The 18,777-nt window shown below is 37.1% G+C and overlaps 1 protein-coding gene across 1 annotated transcript; it reads right to left on the bottom strand.

Moving 5' to 3' along the window:
- Positions 1-5,275: 5,275 nt before the first annotated feature.
- On the bottom strand, positions 5,276-13,624 carry LOC121426617 (sulfotransferase family cytosolic 1B member 1-like). Its single transcript, XM_041622975.1, has 7 exons — positions 13,556-13,624; positions 11,816-11,918; positions 9,449-9,690; positions 8,672-8,795; positions 8,180-8,274; positions 6,782-6,971; positions 5,276-5,753 (listed from the first exon to the last, which is right to left on the bottom strand). The coding sequence occupies exons 1-7, from the start codon at positions 13,622-13,624 to the stop codon at positions 5,644-5,646; spliced, it is 933 nt and encodes a 310-aa protein (XP_041478909.1). The 3' UTR covers positions 5,276-5,643.
- Positions 13,625-18,777: the final 5,153 nt, after the last annotated feature.

Raw genomic sequence — 18,777 nt, 5'->3', positions numbered from 1 at the left:
GCCGCCGCGCCCAACGACACGCTGGGATAAAAGTTCCCGTAATTTGCTTTCACATCGCCAAAATACCTGCGACCTTGGAAAAATCCCCACGAAAGTTCTCGTAATTTCGCCAAGTACCTACTATTTAGCGGGCATTTTCTTTCGGGGAGATTACGCGTAGTTTGCTTTCACATTACCAAAATACCTGGTATTTTCTGATCGGGGTAAATTTCCCGATCAGAGAATACCTGGAACTGGCGAACTTCGAGGCGGTCTGAAACCACCTAGTGCGACCTCTGCGACCGCTACAACTTCTTACACACTCTTAAAACAAATCAGTCAAATTGAATAGGCAGTCAGCTGGGAGCAACGGATACGGCAATCACTGAAAGTCACATTTCTGACATATATTCTAGTCAGAAATAACTCTGTTCTCGTAAAATATGACTAGAAAACAGTCAAATATGACTAGAATAACAGTTGCACCCAGCTGACCCTATTAACTAGTCATTTTTGACTGATTTGTTTTAGAGTGTACCTCTACCACCACCACCACCACAATCATCAGTATTCTTCACCATCTTCACCATCGTCATCATAACCAGCATTTGCAGCATATTTTACGTCATTGGTGCCGAAATTACTTTCACTCTATAAAATAAAACTTTCCAACCACAGACGTCACTGCCCAATGACAGAAAGTCAAGGTTTTATCTTTCGTCAGCGAAGTCAAATTTTTGTTCTGTTTTTAGATTATTGCATGTCAATTTATTTTTCATGTCATACTGAATTATCATAGGGAACGAGCACTGTTTGCTATAAAACGAACATGAAAATTAATCGACAAGTTCTAATTAACGTTGCAAGAAACACAAGCTTAACGGATTTCATCAAATTTATTATGCTAAAGAATTTCATAATAAAATGTGACAAATATAGAGTGGCGCTACAAAAATAGTGAACCCCACCCCAAAATGCACCCCTTCAAGCTGAGTGTTGAATATAGACAACGATGCTACAATGTCCATGATGTCCGGTGAGCCAAGAGAAGCAATCTATATTGAATGTAATATTTTATAACCTAATTTAATATCTAAAAGATGGCAGAATTTGAACACTTTTAGATATGTTCACTTTCTGATGGAGTACCACTGTATATATAATATCAATATATATATATTAGTTATATTTATATGAAAATATATAATCAACAAAAACAACAGCCAAACATAACCCCTGAGAAAAAGAAAAAAAGAAACTGGATATATATTAATGGCAACAGAAACACAAAGTCCGATTTAAATTCAATTTTCGGTAAGGTCCGGTTCCGCCCCTGTTATTGCTTTCAATTTCATGTCCCATTAGTAAATTCGATTCATGACAGCAGTGTCGATATATTTCATTTTCCTTCTCAATTCAATTCTTTTATTTGATACTTTCATTAAAAAACAAACATTTTGAAAAATATAATAACATAAACTTAAAAAAAGGAGTGCCAATTTAGCACTAAATGTCCTTACATAGTGACTGCACTTTGAGTGCTGATTTAGTCATTCAATTGTGATCTAGAAAATCAGCACTTAAAGTGCAGTCACTATACAAGGGCATTAAGTGATAAATTAGCACTTTAATTTTTTAAAGTGTAGACAATATATGATACAAATAATTATGACATTAGAAGTAAGCAAACCATAAAAATATAAGGAATGAAGAATTAGTTTACTCGGACAAAAATGAAAGTATGAGTGGCAGAAAGACTGAGCCTTATATATAAAAGCCAAGCTCCAATCATATAAACCAAATCATGTATCACCGATTTAAACAAAAGATACATGCATACATACACGCATCGACACCTATTAAAAAATTTGGACACACACACATCCCACATCTTATTTAGTAAGACTTATTGTACTTTGGAATAGTTTTGAAGTGAATAATATTTCATTTTCCTTTTTGGGGACTTTATTGTGTTCTCAAAATGAAATAAAGCACATTAGGACACTTACCTTTATTCTAGACTATGGCCCGTAACACAAAGGCGACTAATCGCTAATAGACCAGTTCGTAGTTACTTCATGGACAATTTTCGTCAAGTGACCTTTCATTTCTTTCATTATGATAGGCAGATTTCATAGCAAGATATTACGTAAGCTTGCCTTACATATCAGGATGAAGAAATTGAATAGATCAGGTGAGTAGAATAGCACACCAATGAACGCTTTTACGAAGGTATTTGTTGCGTTCCTACTTTGAATGCATATCGTAGCATGTTGCACAAAGCACTGTGAAATACCAGTCGTTCGCGGACGCATTGTTTTTTTTTATGTAAATGAAAAACACAGTTCAAAAGAATATATGAATAATCAAGACATCAAAGTTGGTGCCTATCTCATTAGTAGTCCAGGATAGAAGAGGCATGACCTTGTTTTTTTTTATATATACAATATTTTTTGATGGTTTCTTGTCAATTCGAGGGTGCTGATTACGAATCTGAATGATGCCACTCGTGTAACCTTGAGCATTTTCCGCAAATTGGCAAAATCCAATATGGCCGCCAAAATATGCAAATTGCCCATGAAAATCATTAAATTGTCCGCACATTGGCTGTGAAATGCATGAAATTGTGTGGAAGGAGTGAAATACAATCTGAAAAAAAATATTTTTTGACAAAAAAAATTATTTTCCTGATATTCAAAATGGCCGCCATAGGCCATTGTATACACTATCACGTACAATATGAATAGGGAAAACAAATTTTCACAAAAATGAGCACTAAACTGCAAAAAATCGCGATGTATGAACGAAGTAATATATGCAAATCACCATTACTAACGAGATATATCATTTGTAATGTCATATATGGGAAAATTGCAGTATTTTGATATCTAAAATAGCCGCCACTGGCCCAAACAGTATTGCGTACAATGGCAATGGGGGCCAAAAAATTCTCAAGAGTGATCACTAAAATGCTTATTATGAAGATTAAACAGTTGGAATACTGACTATAAACATAATTATTAACGAAATATATTATTAATATGCCATGTATGTGGTGAATGTTGTATTCTGATATTCAAAATGGCTGCCAAAGGCCCTGAAAGTATTATACACAATGAGAAATGGGAGAAAAGAAATCCGAAGAGTGAGCGCTAAAATGCATATATATGTGATAAATTAATTGGATAATGTCTAAAAACGTATTTTCTAACGAAATATATCATTCAGGTTTCAAGTTTGTGTTAAATACTGTATTTCGACTTTCAAAATGGCCGCCATCGACATTAACCGTATTATGTACAATGCAAAGTGGAAATCAATATTCACAGGAGTGAGCACCATAAATGCACGTAATAGTGATCTATGAGTAAAATATTGTCTGAAAGCATCATTTCTATTAAGATATATCATTTATTCTGCCAGTTAGGTGATAAATACGGCTATTTTTAAGTCAAAATGGCCGCTACAGTCCCTTACGGTATTATACACAATATGAATGGGAACAAATCATTTGAACAGAATTTGGCTTTGCTTGGTCAAATGGTGATGTATGAGTGGAATGTTGTCTGAAAACATGATTTATAACAAAATATATCATATCTTATGTAATTTAGGTGATAAATACTGTATTTCAACATTCAAAATGGCTGTCATATGCTCTTTTTGTGAACATCATTTGTCTCCACCCAAATTGTATATTATACGATAAGTGCCTATGGTGGCCATTTTCAATTTAAAAATGCAGCATTTATCACCTTAATTACACAACATTATGATATATCTAGTTAGAAACCATGGTTTTAGACAATAATTCACCTTTACATCACAATTCACAATTATATGCAATATTCAGAGTCAAGCAAAGCCAAATTCTGTCAAAATTATATGTCCCATGTTACAATGTACACAATACTTTTAGGACCTATGGCAGCCATTTTGGATTTCAAAGTACGGCATTTATTACCTCCACCATGTCCACGACCCATATGTGATGTATTTAGTTAGAAATAATGTTTAAGACAATATCTTTACCCGTACATCACAGTTATAGCCTATGCATTTTATGATTCTCACTCTTGTGAAAATTAGTTTCCCTGTTCGCATGTTACATAATTTAGTTAGGGCTTGTAGAGGTTATTTTTAATGTCAAAATACAGTATTTATCAGCTATTGAAAGAAGAAATGCGATGATTAAAAAACATGTTTTCAAACAACGTTTTACTCATACAACAGGATTATATGTATGTCATAGTCAAGCAAATCCAAATTCTTACAAATTATATGTCCCCATTCACATTGTAGATAATACTGTTAGGGCCTATAGGGGCCATTTTGAATTTCATAATACAGTATTTATCTCATGCATGACAAAAGAAATGATATGTCTTGCTATAAAACCTGTTGTCAGGCAATATTGTACTCATAGATCACAATTACATGCATTTTATGTTTCTTACTCGTGTGAAAATAAGTTTCTCTATTCGCACATATGGCGGCCATTTTGAATTTCAAAATACAGAATTTACCACATAAATGGCATATTTACAACTATGTTTTTAGTCAGTATTCCACTCGTTTATCTTAATAATATGCATTTTAATGCTCAATCTTCTCATTGTTTTGGCCCCGTCCATTGCCATTGTACGCAATACTGTTTGGGCCAGTGGCGGCTATTTTAGATATCAAAATACAGCAATGTTCCCATATTTGACATAATAAATAATATATTAGTAATGACGATTTGCATATATTACTTCGTTCATACATCGCGATTTTTGCAGTTTAGTGTTCATTTTTGTGAAAATTAGTTTCCCCTATTCATATTGTACATGATAGTGTATACAATGGCCTATGGCGGCCATTTTGAATATCAGGAAGATAAATATTTTGTCAAAAATTATTTTTTAAGATTGTATTTCACTCCTGCCACACAATTTCATGCATTTCACAGCCAATGTGCGGACAATTTTATGAGTTTCATGGGTAATTTGCATATTTTGGCGGCCATATTGGATTTTGCCAATTTGCGGAAAATGCTCAAGGTTACACGAGTGGCATCATTCAGATTCGTAATCAGCACCCTCGAATTGACAAGAAACCATCAAAAAATATTGTATATATAAAAAAACAAGGTTTGGTTAATTTTCTATGGGGCCTATCCTGGACTATCTCATTAGTGACAGGTTTGTCACTTTAGTACAAATGACCTTCCTCTGATCATGCGCAGAAAGGAACCATACGAACTGGCTTATTTGAAAGAGCAATTCTGATTGGTTCCTAGTCAGACTACTGAAAGAAAAGCGCGTACAACGATGATCTTGATAGGCCAATTCGTTAATCGATTGATCGCTAACCTTTGTGTTACGGGGCCCAGGTCGGCTATCGTGCACAAATGTATTGATAGACAGATATACATGTACATACTTCATTGTACTTATCATAAATTGAAACTAAAGGTGAAAATGTTTTGTGTCGTATACGGAAATCAAAAATGTCCCATACGATACATTTAATAGTATAATATTATGGGGCCATACAAAAAGTAAGAAAAATCAGGAGGAAAGTGTGGATCTTTGTGCATTTGACTTCTCGGAGAACTCTTAAGTGTTCCTGGTGGTGGCCTAAAAAGCTCTGCTCTATCCCTTAAAAAAATATCGATGAAAATTACTCGTAGTCGAACTCCAGCCCAGTTTCCCCTAGCCTCTCCTCAAGTTGTTTATCGAATTCTTCATTTTGGGCCACCGTGAAAAAGTTTTTCCAGTCTCCTATAACACCTGGAAGACAAGGTTAATAGAAGGGGAAAAGTATTTTGAACCAAAATATTAAGTATGGCGTACATTTCATTGGGTGTACCGGCCCTTTTTTTGGGGGGGAGATAAACGCTGTTTATTTCGAAGGTTAGGTTTCAAAGGTTCGTTTATAAACATGTCAATTAAATATTCCACGATGTTCGTTAGTCCGAAAACGAAAAAAATAATAATCCGGACATAAACCAGGGTCCCATCTTACAAAGAGTTACGATTGATCCAATCAAATCTCAAGTATATGGAAATCCATCGATGTCATAATTTTTGTCTTAGGAAATTTGCTCAATGTCCTTTGAAAACAAAGAGAAGCATACTAAATGGTCAAGAAAACAGTGAATGTATGAATATACATCATTTCCAGAAAAATATTTCAAACAAACATGTATTTTAGATGTTGACATTGCTGGCTTTCCATAGTTATTGATTGGATCTATCGTAACTCCTTGTAAGATGGGGCCCAGGACTTCTTAATCTGAAGGTAAATTATTGAGAAAAAAAATGAAGTAAGGTTCGTGACGTCATTAGGCCCCTCATTTGTATACAGACAAGGAAGTGTATATAAGTGTTTTGCGAATTTATGTGAAACTCTAACATTCATAACCTTTTAAAAGTTCGAAATACGATTTTGATGAAATTTTCAGTATTATCTTTGATTTTAACTGTCTATAAAAGAAACAACCTTCTTTTGTAGGAAAGGAGTTCCCATGCAAAGATTATATGTTGTTCATGTGTATTCCGTGTGTTTTGTTATCAGCTTATGGAATTTTCATGGAAGTATATAGTTCACCCTAACGATATGGGAGAGGTGCTTGTCTGTGACGTCACAAAACAAAACCGTTAAACATTTATAACTCCTTTATCGTTTAACGAATTTCAATCAAACCTTCTCCAATATATTTCTGTTTTGTCCTTTTTCAGAAAAAAATGTCGTCACAGCGAGTGTTTCCTTTTTATCATACTCTTAATATTATATTTGTACTTGGCTGGGAAATTACCTTTTTGGAAATAGCTGAGTTTGCCGAATGCCTTGCTGAAAATATAGCCATCTTCTAGTGTCTCTTCCAGTCTCTTCATCTCTTTCTTCATCTGGTCCATGGTAGTTTTCTTGACGATCTCATCGCGGACATCGTCTGAGATTGGGTGATCGATGAACTCGGCGATTTGAGTGACGATCTTAGAGGGATGCTGCAAGAGTAAAATTTGGTAATGAACTGATCAGTAAATAAAAGATAAGGAATATCGTTAAGCGTTCGTGCGGGGGGAATTTGTTAAATTTTTGGTCCCTCGGGGGGGGGGGGGCGTACAACCCTCTCCAATAGGCTGCTGCGGTGGTGGCACGTCGCTCCCCACCCCCGTCATCGCCGCACAGTATGGTGTAAAAAATAATATGAATGATGCTAATTTTGATGAAAAGAAGTAAAAGCAACTATAAAAGCACCTTCTGTGTTTATAATGTTAAAAAAATCGTTAAATATTAGTGCTTGAAATTAGGCCACAAACCCCCCTAAGACTGACAGTTCTGATATCATTTACTCGGACCTATGTTATAGGTGCAGCCTAGTTCGGTGTGCCAATTTCAAGTACGGTATATAAGCACTTAAAGCACGTGCGTGAATGTGGGCTTTGAAACTGTTGCTCAGGGGATAAACCTATTTGGTGACACGACATTTGCTCTTGCGACAATTGCTCGGGGTTTGATTTCGTCTAAGGTGTAGGGTTAGTGTTGCAATAGGGTTTTATGTTAGGTGTAGGGTAGGGTGTAGTGTTAAACTCAATGTTGAAGTTGGTAATTCTGTTAATGTGTGGAAATGTCGAGCGGAGCAATTGTCGCCGGAGCAAATGACATGGAACCCATTTATTGTTCACTCCCCTACTTGAATACCATGACGTCACGGATTAACGCCAATGGGTATAAGAATAGGAATCAAAACTCTCATTTCATATAATTTTTTACGAGCAGAATATGGAATAACTTATATATACATAAATATGTGAAAAAAAATCATATTACATGAACATCATAGTGATTAAAATATGTACATTTATTAGCTTAATCCGATGCTCGCAAAATGAAACATATAAGTCGCATATAAAATTTCAGCAATTGCTCCTGTTTCATAATCTGTTGCATCTAAGAAGTATTTGCTTTTAATGTTTATGGTAATACTTGAAATTTAGCACGAACATTTCAAATGCAGATATATACGAACAAGGCATTAATAAGCGAGCTGACATAAAGGTAACCATTCAAATAATGAAGACGAAATTACAAAGAGCCTGCACAGAGCAATTCTTGTTAAGTCTTAATTCCTTATTATTTCAGTTTAAAAATGATAAAAGATCTCAGAATACTGAATACTAGTAAGCTTTATAATATCAATTTAAAGTTTTACCTTTTTCATATCCTCGTATTTCAAGAAGAGAACATTTTTGTCATTCCGTAGTTTCCAGAACGACAGAACGTGCCGATGCCAGGGACCATACATGACTTCACAAGTTGGGGAAGTAAAAAAAAAAGAAAAGCAAAATCATTGATTTAGAAGTGGCATACAATATGACGTATTAGTTGTTTTCCTCGTATATGCAATATGTAAGGTGATGTCATTATAAATTTCATCATTATCATTGTCGTCGCAATCGTTGTCGTCGTCGTTGTCATCATTATTCTCATCATTATCACCGTCATTATTCTCACCACCATCATCATCATCGTCGTAATCAGTACCACATCATCATCAGTCCGACCTCTGCGACCGCTACGAAGTTATCATCATCATCATCATTATCATCATCGTAATCAACAACAACAACAACAACATCATCATCATCATCACCATCACCATCACCATCATCATCATCATCATCAACCTGTTCGTCCTTCTTACAATATTCAGTGAAGAATGAAGAATACAGCATTTCCCATGTAACAAACTTGGCATCAGGCGTCAGACCGATGAATTTATACAGCGATGCCAACACATCTTTTGGATTCCTTGCTGTGTAGATGATCTGCACAAACCAAAATCAAAACAATTTGTTCGGCCATCGGTAATTTAAGCAATCAATCTAAAGGTATTTGCAATAATTTCAACTTCAAAGCAATATGCTATTCTGGTATGTTTGGGACTAATGAAGGTCTAATTAGTTTGACCTTTGATCTTATTAGATAGTCCTCGTCCCCGCTTCGTCGTACTTCTCCAGCAACAACGCCAGTTACGACGAAGGTCTGACGAAGCTGGCAGCTTCGCGAGCGAAAGCTTACCAAACAACGAGTACATTTAAATGATTATGGATAAAAGAACGTCTTCTAATATGAAAAAAAAACACAATTTTATTATCATTTGACTGATGGTTCTGATCACTTGTACATTTTCATTTTTTGAAGCACTAAGTAGACTAATGAGTTCTAGTGCAACTTTTTAAGGTCTTCATTTTTTACAACATATCAAAGACAAAGATGGCCCTGTTGCAAACATCAGCAACAGCAGCATCATCACCACCACCATCATCATGACCACCATCACTATCGTCATCATCATCATCATCATCATCTTCTTCTTCACCATCGTCATCACCATCATCATCATCATCGTCATCATCGTCACCACCACCACCACCACCACCATCATCATCATCATCACCTTCATCACGTTAAATCTTACCTTAGCATTGACTTCAAAGACACCCGGCGGAAGAAGCTCGTGGGGAAGATGGGTGAACATGATCCTTGGGGAGGGCATTTTGTCCAGCTCTTTATAGAACATGATCAACGGCACACTCTTATCATACGACTCTTTGTTCAGGAGCGTGAACTCGAGATGATTCTTCAAGGTGTCCCGTTTCACATTTTCCCAAACTCCATCAGCCTTGATAAGTGCTGCAGTTTCAAACGCCCAGTGTGTCCCTGCATATTTTTTACATTATTTTTTAAAACGAAAATCGAAATATGAAAATCGGCAATAAAGTTTAGCTATTGTAAGTGCAATTTTCAGGGGCACGCGAGCAGTGAGCAAAGGATATATACGATTGCCGGAAAATGAAAGTCTAGCTGTCATAGTTGATGCGGTCAGAGATCGCCAAACCATCGCAGGAGTTCAGAAACCTTGTCAAGCGTTAATTTGCGCCGTTTTTAGTCCAATAAAATGACAGTCAAAAAGTCGTAGTTAATTCGGTCAGAGATCGCCAAACCATCGTAAAAGTTTAGAAGCCATCGTTAAGCGTTTGCGCGCTTCTTTTGTTTAAGTTCGGAGGGATTGAAAACGTTTCCTGCACCACGCTATATTTTTCATCTTGTTCTTGACTCAAATATATTCTAGAAGCTTCAATTAGACCAACTAAAAATATGCGCGGTGTTTGCAATTTCTTCACGAAATCTCCGTAAATCTCGAAACTTATCGCGACAGCTTGCCAAATGTCCTACGCGCAATCACGACTTTCTTGCAATTTCCACGCGGTTCTTGGAAACTCGCATTTTCAAAATTAAGTCACGTGTTCTTCATGTATGTTTTGTTGACTGGCCGTACACTAGTTCAACAATGGTAGATACGACATTCGCACAAGCGCGTATACCGTGACAATTTCGCACAATCACGCGTACGAATGGTTTTTCGCGAGTCATTTGGAGAAAAAAACTTCTCTCTGAATTTTTGAGAGAAAAAATTCTCTGTGAAATTTTGGACTTTGTAATTTTTCTATTTTGGCATCCTTCGCAAATCGTTCGACTGCCTCATGGCAGCATAGATGAATTCATTTTAGTGACAGTTAAGATCCCTGTACAATTTCTGGTGGGTGTTTCATAAAGCAGCTCGTAAGGTGACGCACAACTTTACGAACGACTGGAACTTGTTCTTATGTCCTAAATGAACGACATAGGGATGTATCATTTAGCATAAGACGGGGTCACCAGTCGTGCGTAAAGACATTCGTATATCTTTATGAAACACCCACCAGGTCAATTCTGAAGGCAAGTATGCATTTGTCTGTTAGTGTTGTTGTGTGTACATAATATGCATGTATTTCCTCCAACATGTTTAATGATACCTCAACTACAAAATATGATGCATGTACCTTGCTTCCTGGCCAATCAAGTTTTGAAATTAGGGGGGCAAAAAGTTCGGAGGGACCGGTGAATCAGCGCACTCTTTTAAGTAGTTGGGGTTTAAAAAATCGCATCAAATATTGATCCTAAATCCCGGGGGGGCCACTTCCATTCACGAGTGGATACCATGCGCGACCATGGGGTCTCGAAAAGCACCCTAAACACGTAATTTCCATATTCTGAAAATGCACCCCTTAACAAGTATTGGCGTGTGAAACCCTACCCTTAACAAGTATTGGAAACAAAACGATACTCTTGGCAAATATTCCCCGAAATGAACCCCTAAACAAGTACAGGAATGTTTTATTGTTACGGGTCCTTCGGTCGTCGGCTTAACCTTATACGACCCCAGCTTCTACACCTCGCGCAAATCGGACTCTAAACACGAAGTTTTGGGGCAAAAAGGACATCCTTTTTAAAACATTTTAATTTTGTTTTATCATCCCCGCAAATTCGACCCTAAACACGTAATTTTCCTAGCGAAATAGATACCCTTTTTTCATTATTTTCGTGTTTTAGACACCCTTATCACGTTACGTACGTAACGTGCCCTATCGTGAAAAAGACATCCTTTTTACGTGTTTTTTTGGTCGCGCATGGTATCCACTCGCCAATGTAAGTGGCCCCCCCGGGTCCTAAATGGGGCAAGTTGCAAAATAAACTAACAGCTTCCATCATTACACTCTAAAAAAATATTTGGTGCCACATCCGATACAGGGTCAAAATGACCCAGAATAAGACCCAAATGTTTTAAATTCTGTGTAAGATCTAACCCTTTCGTTATTATCAAGACCCTATTCAGGATAATTTTGACCCTGAATGGAGTGTAGTGCCCGGGTGTGGCATCAACTGACCCGGCTCCCGAGTCAATCTGACCCAAGGCATGATTAAGAGTCAGAGTAGACAACTCTAAATATTCAGCACGGGTTACCTGATTTCGGTGAGGTGACAATAAGGATATCATCTGGTCGAAACCTGAACGTTTGCAGGTCCTCCACCACTGCAGGTAATACATGGGGTGGGAGGTTAGGCGGCTTGTCAAAGGTGTGCGTGCGTCTTTACCTTTATATTCCACGGCGATCCCGCTCAACGTTCCATTGTCCATTTTTCTTTCCTACGGGTCAGTGCTCTTGCCATTCAAGACGCCACCGTTCCCTTTTGCAGCGAAAACGGAAGCGTGCGCTTTGATCTTTTCCTTTGACACCACCCGGTTGTCTCTCCGATAAGATGTTTCTGCATGAGCGCCCTCTATGTCCACGATATCGGCATTTTAGGCAAACTATTAAACGCCCGATCTCTAGTCACTGATCTGAATATTGTTGTGTCCTTGTATCGGTGTACGTAGTCCAGTGGGGTATATATTTTCAAAAGTTACGCTTTCACATTTTTTGGGGAGAATTTTTCGTTTCGGGTTTCAGTATATGACAAATTTCAATTAGATTTAGATTTCATTTCTTTAATAGAACAATTAAGCTTTAGCCCTTAATAGCACGAGCATGTTGTTTTATTTTGAAGAACATACCGTTAACATATTGAATTTCTGAAAGTAAGTGTTCAGGCGAGGGTAAGATTTTTTTTCATCACACTGAGCCCACACAGTCAGCATTGTCGGGTGAAGAGGAAAAATATGGAATTTTCCTTAACATCTTTGTAAACGAAATGCAAAAACCCACGCAAAAAATACAATATAAATCATACCTTGGTCCAAAAATAATGGCATTTAAAGATATACATTGAAACGCTACCGTGACAAAAATAACAATAAATACATAAAATGCAACCGGTTTTTTTTCTCGAAAAAAGGTTGAAAACTAAGGGCAGCGTTGAAATTCAAATTTGAGCTTAACATAGGCCTATGTTTAATTTAGCCCTCTTACATATATGTTCACTAGCGTACCTACAGGGGGCAGACTCCCCCCCCCCCCCTCCCGCTGACGAGTCACAACCCATGCAACGGACCTATCCCTGCCTCCCCCCCCCCCCCCGACGAGAAGTTGAAGACCTTTTTTTTTTTTTTGCTTGTCAATTTGTTTTAGCTGTGAAATGTCCTTTATATCCTGTTGAGGACTCTTTTAAGGCGATTTTGCCCCCCCCCCCCCCCATTGTGGAAAATCCGAGGTACGCCACTGCATTTGTTTAAACATTGGAATTCTAGAAACTTATATATTCGCACATAATACAGATGCCGTGCAAAACAAACGAATAAAATATCATTAATTTGAACTTTAAAAAATAAATTGGATGCTCAAGCTGTCATATCGGTAATTGTAGCTTAAATGCACAATTCTTGAATTTCATTACCCGAAATTCAGAACAAAAAGTACTTTCGTTACTTTTTAAGACCATTACAAAAATCTTTACCTTCGAACGAAATCAAAAGCACTTAAAAATAAATATTGAAATTATCAAAGTTGAGGTAGTCTTGACCATGAATAGAGTTGAGTGTTTATAAAGGAATTAAGCGTCTTCTATTAATCCCATTCTAAACTTTGAATGACCGATGAAAAATATCGCGTGAATTAAAATGAAACTTAACACATTGAAGTGACTCCGACATGAGACTGGACAGGAAAATCTATACTATATCTTTTTACCTGTGATCCGTCTTTATTCTCTTATATAAATTTCCCCTGTGATCTAGAGTGCTCTGTGACCTAGTGTTCTTGATTACCATCCAGGAGCCACAGAACCGAAGGGGATCTGGGGCTGAGGCCTCCACAAGTACCATCATTTTATGCATGGTGACCCAACCCTTCAAACCAGTCCGCTCGGGGGGAGGGGACTTAATTATTTCTTTCAATTTTCCTGTTCTACATACAATATTCAATTTTGTCAACTTAATTCTGATGGTTCCTTTTTTTTATCCAACTTCATTTCTTCCTTTGAATTTTTCTAAAACTTTTCTATACCTATTTTCTTTTAACCTTCACGTTTGACTTGAACAATACGTGTATATTGCCGTTGATTTCTTCTTCCTATCAAATATCTGAATTAATCTGCAATGTGTGTCTGTCAAATTATTGCAAATTAGATTCCCAGTGTCTAAGGTAAACATAATTTACCGACGTAACACGAAAGCCTCTTTGGCCTAGTTTCCCTTCCAACTTTGTACCTCACCTCTTAATTGTATAGCTGCATTCTGTATAGCTTGCATATTCAAATGCGCACCAAAAATAAATTAACGTACAGGAAATGGTAATACCTCGGTCATATTTGCTTTACGGCGGCCATACAGCGAGTCGAAAACAGCCGTTTTATTCATTTTATTCAAATTTCCTATATTTAGCTGGTACAAAAACTGTTAAAATGACTGTTTTCGACTTGCCTTAGAACAAATGTGACCGAGGTATTTAGCGTACTAGATCAACAAGGATGGAGTGCATGCTGGTGCAGATCCTGCCGGAGTAACACAATACAATCCAATAAGCGCCGTATTTATTTTGAACAATAGTTGGGCTCTCAAAAGTATTGTGGTCTATTTTGTGACCTCTACTAAAAGAAGTAGTGGGTCTATACGGGGGTCTATATTCTGCACATGGAGGGTACAGTTATGTAGTGAATCCAGGGGGGGGGATCCGGCCCGTGTGCCGGCCCCCCTTTGAGAGCCATTATCAATTTTGTTAATGTATATATGCCATTTTACACAAGTGTGCCCCCTTTGAAACTCACAACATGTATTTTAATGAGAATATGTCGTTCATACCCAAATGAGGACCTTCACTTTAGCCTGGTAAACACCCCTTTTCAAAATATATTTGGTTATTAAAATCCCGGGGGGGGGGGCACTTCCATTCACGAGTGGATACCATGCGCGACCATGGGGTCTCGAAAAGCACCCTAAACACGTAATTTCCATTTTCTGAAAATGCACCCCTTAACAAGTATTGGCGTTTGAAACCCTACCCTTTACAAGTATTGGAAACAAAACGATACTCTTGGAAAATGTTCCCTGAAATGAACCCCTAAACAAGTAAAGGAATGTTTTATTGTAACGGGTCCTTCGGTCGTCGGCTTGACCTTATTCGGTTTAGAACGACCCCACCTTCGATCTACACCTCGCGCAAATCGGACCCTAAACACGAAGTGTTGGGGCAAAAAAGACATCCTTTATAAAACATTCTATCTTTGTTTTATCATCCCCGCAAATTCGACCCTAAACACGTAATTTTCCTTGCGAAATAGATACCCTTTTTTCATTATTTTTGTGTTTTTGACACCCTTATCACGTTACGTACGTAAAGTGCCCTATCGTGAAAAAGACATCCTTTTTACGTGTTTTTTGGTCGCGCATGGTATCCACTCGTCAATGTAAGTGCCCCCCCCCCCCCCGGGATTAAAATGCACAGAGAGATGGTAGGCAATAAATATAACTCGAATGTTTACATTAAGAGTAGACCTATCATGCCTATAAAGAGGGAATTTACATGCTTAATTAAAAATGTGTTGATAAAATATCATTCGAACGTTATGTTATAATCTGCTTCGCCAAGCAGGTTTTATGTAATATTGCTCTTTATAAAGGCAAGCATTAAACTACATTAAATGTCGAAATGTTGAGAAATATATTGGAAACCATATCAAAATGCACATTACGAAAAGAAACAAAATCAAGGTTCTAGTATGGGGACAAAACGAGAACAAGAGAACTACCCATTTGATGCTAATTGTAATTCCCCGAAAGCCGGACGTTGAAAATGACATGGGCCAGTGCATTGCAAGCTGTATTTAACGGCTTACCCCATTGTCAAGGTAGATTTAAATTACCCCATTCTTGATTGCGGAGATTACCCTATATTCTTGAACATATAGAGGTGGTCTGCGTGGTGGCGGATTTCAATAGAAAGATGACCTCTTGATTGGTATATAGGGGTATGTCAAGGGGAGATTATCACTTTGTCAGCGCTGGTGACTGTCTTGTTACTTTGATGTTCCCCGATGTGCCTTCTATTCGAAAACCGTGTTTGCAACTAATCCCAATTATGAGACTATTTGGCATCAAAATGAAAGCCTAACTGCACCTTTTTCATAGACTTCGTTTGAAAATAAAATACTTACGTTTAAGGTAAAATTGGAATATAAGAAGGCGCTTTATAATATGTAAACCAAATATTGTCACTTTTAAGCTTTATTCTTTAAATCAAATGTAAAAATAAATGTAAAATAATCTCACAAGCCTAATCTAAATAGTGCGAGCGCGAAGCGTCCGCTTTTTTAAATTTTTTTATTTCATGTATTTTGTCCTAAAATAGCATTCTGGCAATGCTTCTGATCCTAAACGAGATGAATGAATTTAGTACGCATTGATCGTTCTGATAAAAAAAAAGGAATCTGTTAACGGCTGCTCGTAATTGTCCATTAATATCACTTCAAAGTTCTAATTATCACCATCATCATCACTGTTATCATCATTCATTCATTATCTATTTCCAATCGTTCTCCAGTATCAATTTTATAGTTTATACTCATTAAAAAATATGAAAGATAATAGTAATGATTATGGTGATGTTGGTAATCATGAACATTATATCCGTTCTGTGAGATAATTTATGCGATTTTACACGCTAATCGCTCCTCGATGATGGTGAAAGAAATCCTTTAAATAGCACAACAGAAGTCGGGATGGTAGTTACTGCATACACGTACTTTAATACACTACATTGTTACAAAAGATTCCCCATCGGGCGGGCCAACGGTCTTTTGAAGTAGGTTTATCTATTGAAATTACGACAATCACGACAGCGGATATGGGGAATTAAAGACTGTGAGCGTCTAGCTCTCTCATTGTTTTCTGTGGCGAACCCGTTGAGCATGCTATTGTCAATGATTCTCTACTATACGGGTGAGTGTGATCTTGCTCTTTCATGATCATAGGCCTGGGCAATGACTAAGAACAGTTCGATGAGTATCAATGCCAAGCAATCCTGAAAGGTCAATAATGTTCAATTCTCTTGATGGAGAAGTTTATATCATGGCCCTATTTGCTTTGGCTTTTAGGCCAGTAAGTGTACTAACTAATATTAGTTATAAATAAATAATCACGTTCCATCTATTTTAGAGTAATGATCTAATGCTAATATATCACTCTACATGTCTCCCTGCAGCTTACGGCCCCATATCTTCACCCGTAAGGTACAGAATTTTGAAGCTTAAATTATTGAACATAATGGCATCCTAGTATTGTAATGATGTAATCACTGCAATATAGATAAAAACATTAATTTAATTCTACTCACATTGATTTTACTTTAGAACAAACTCACCCCCCTCTTCTATTTCTTCTGTTTCTCCGTCGTTATTCTTCTTTTCCACCTTATTATTCTTCTTGTTCTCATCCTTCGCCCCCTTCTTCATCTACTCTTCTTACTCCTCCTTTTCTTTATCTTTTTTTCTTCTTCATATCCTTAGTCGTCTTTCATTATTCTTTTTTCTCCACCTCATTCTTTTCTGCTGCTTCTTTCTTTTCCCTCCTCCCCCTTTTCTACGTCTCCTCTCTTCTTGTTCTTCTGCCCACCTGCTCTTATACGTCTCCTACTGCTTTTCCTTCGTTCTTCTTCTTTTTCTTCTTGCATCTCCTTTTTTTCTCTATCTTTGTTTTTCCTCTCCGTATCCTTCCTCATCTCTCATTATTATTATCATCCCTTTTTACTGCTCCCCCATTCTACATGTACGTCTGCTTCTCCTTGGTAATTCTCAGTCTTCTCCTCCTTCTCCCACCCCATCGATTCATGAAGATGAAATTATAATGAAATAATAGAAATGTTAACGAAGATAATACTTATAATAGAGAAATGAAGATGATTGCGATAGTAACAGCGGTGATGACGATATCGATAACTATGGGAGGTTATAGACCATGAACAGCACAAGATATCAGGAGCAATTTTAAATATGATTACATGACGATTTCGATACGAAATATTTATCATAAATCTAGATCTAGTACATTAATGTGCACTTCAGGGGCGGATCCAGCTTTCGCCAATAGGGGGGCCGATAAATATTTTCAGCAAAATTTTTCTCTATTGGCCGCCATAATTCTATTTTTTGTTGGTTTTTCAGGGGGTAGTCCTAACTGAAGACTGAAGTTTTAAGTAAATGTTAGTTTTTATTGTTATAAACAAGATAAGGTATCTCATGTGGTCATAATATAAAATGCGAGCGCGAAGCGCGTGCAAAAAAATTCGAAGATTCTGAGCAGTTTTTATAATAATGAACAAAGATAAGTATCCAACTAAACAATGCGAGCGCGAAGCGCGAGCCGAAACGTGAAAATTAAGGGACTCAATTAGGACTGTTTTTAGTGATTAGTGAAGAGGATACAAGTATCACCAATTAAGTAATGAGTGATATTCCGACCTGAAAACTGGACGGTCTAAGTGCGTTTTTATTCAAAATTAAAGAACAAGCTTGTTTGCATGTCTCAAACAATTAAATGCAAGCGCGAAGCACGAGCTTAATTTTTTGATAAACTGACATGATACAGGAGCATTTTGACAAATTTTGGAAAGAATTTCCAAAGAGGATAGGTTACTCACAAATAAAACAATGCGAGCGCGCAGCGCGAGCTGAAAATTTTGATATAACAATTTGTGTAAATCAAACAAAAAAATGAAAGCTTGATGCGTGAGCTAAAATATTGTGTGCAAATTGATTTCAGAACTGGATATATAAAGTGCCATTTAATCCTCTTGAATGGGATTCATTACACAGTTAATGCGAGCGCGATGCGCGAGCGAATTTTTTTTATATAAAGTCTGTTTTCCAATTCTTCCCCTCATCTTTTTCTTGTTTCCTTTCGGGGTCGGGCCGGCCGTTACGAGGCTGTAAATTACACATCATGGGTATAATAGCTCTTTCTTACTTTTCTTCCTGCTTTTCGTAGTTTCTATCAAG

This window comes from Lytechinus variegatus, chromosome 13 (assembly GCF_018143015.1).
Source record: "Lytechinus variegatus isolate NC3 chromosome 13, Lvar_3.0, whole genome shotgun sequence".
NCBI lineage: Eukaryota > Metazoa > Echinodermata > Echinoidea > Temnopleuroida > Toxopneustidae > Lytechinus > Lytechinus variegatus.
This window is presented reverse-complemented; position numbering and strand designations above follow the sequence as displayed.

Bases quoted from the DNA above. Each gene is read 5' to 3' on its own strand.
- LOC121426617 (XM_041622975.1), bottom strand. From the start codon at position 13,624: ATGCATAAAATGATGGTACTTGTGGAGGCCTCAGCCCCAGATCCCCTT. The intron at 9,691-11,815 runs GTAACCCGTGCT...AAAAATATGCAG, and splicing joins TGTCACCTCACCGAAATCAG to GGACACACTGGGCGTTTGAA. The intron at 5,754-6,781 runs GTAATTTCCCAG...CTTGTCTTCCAG, and splicing joins ACTCAGCTATTTCCAAAAAG to GTGTTATAGGAGACTGGAAA.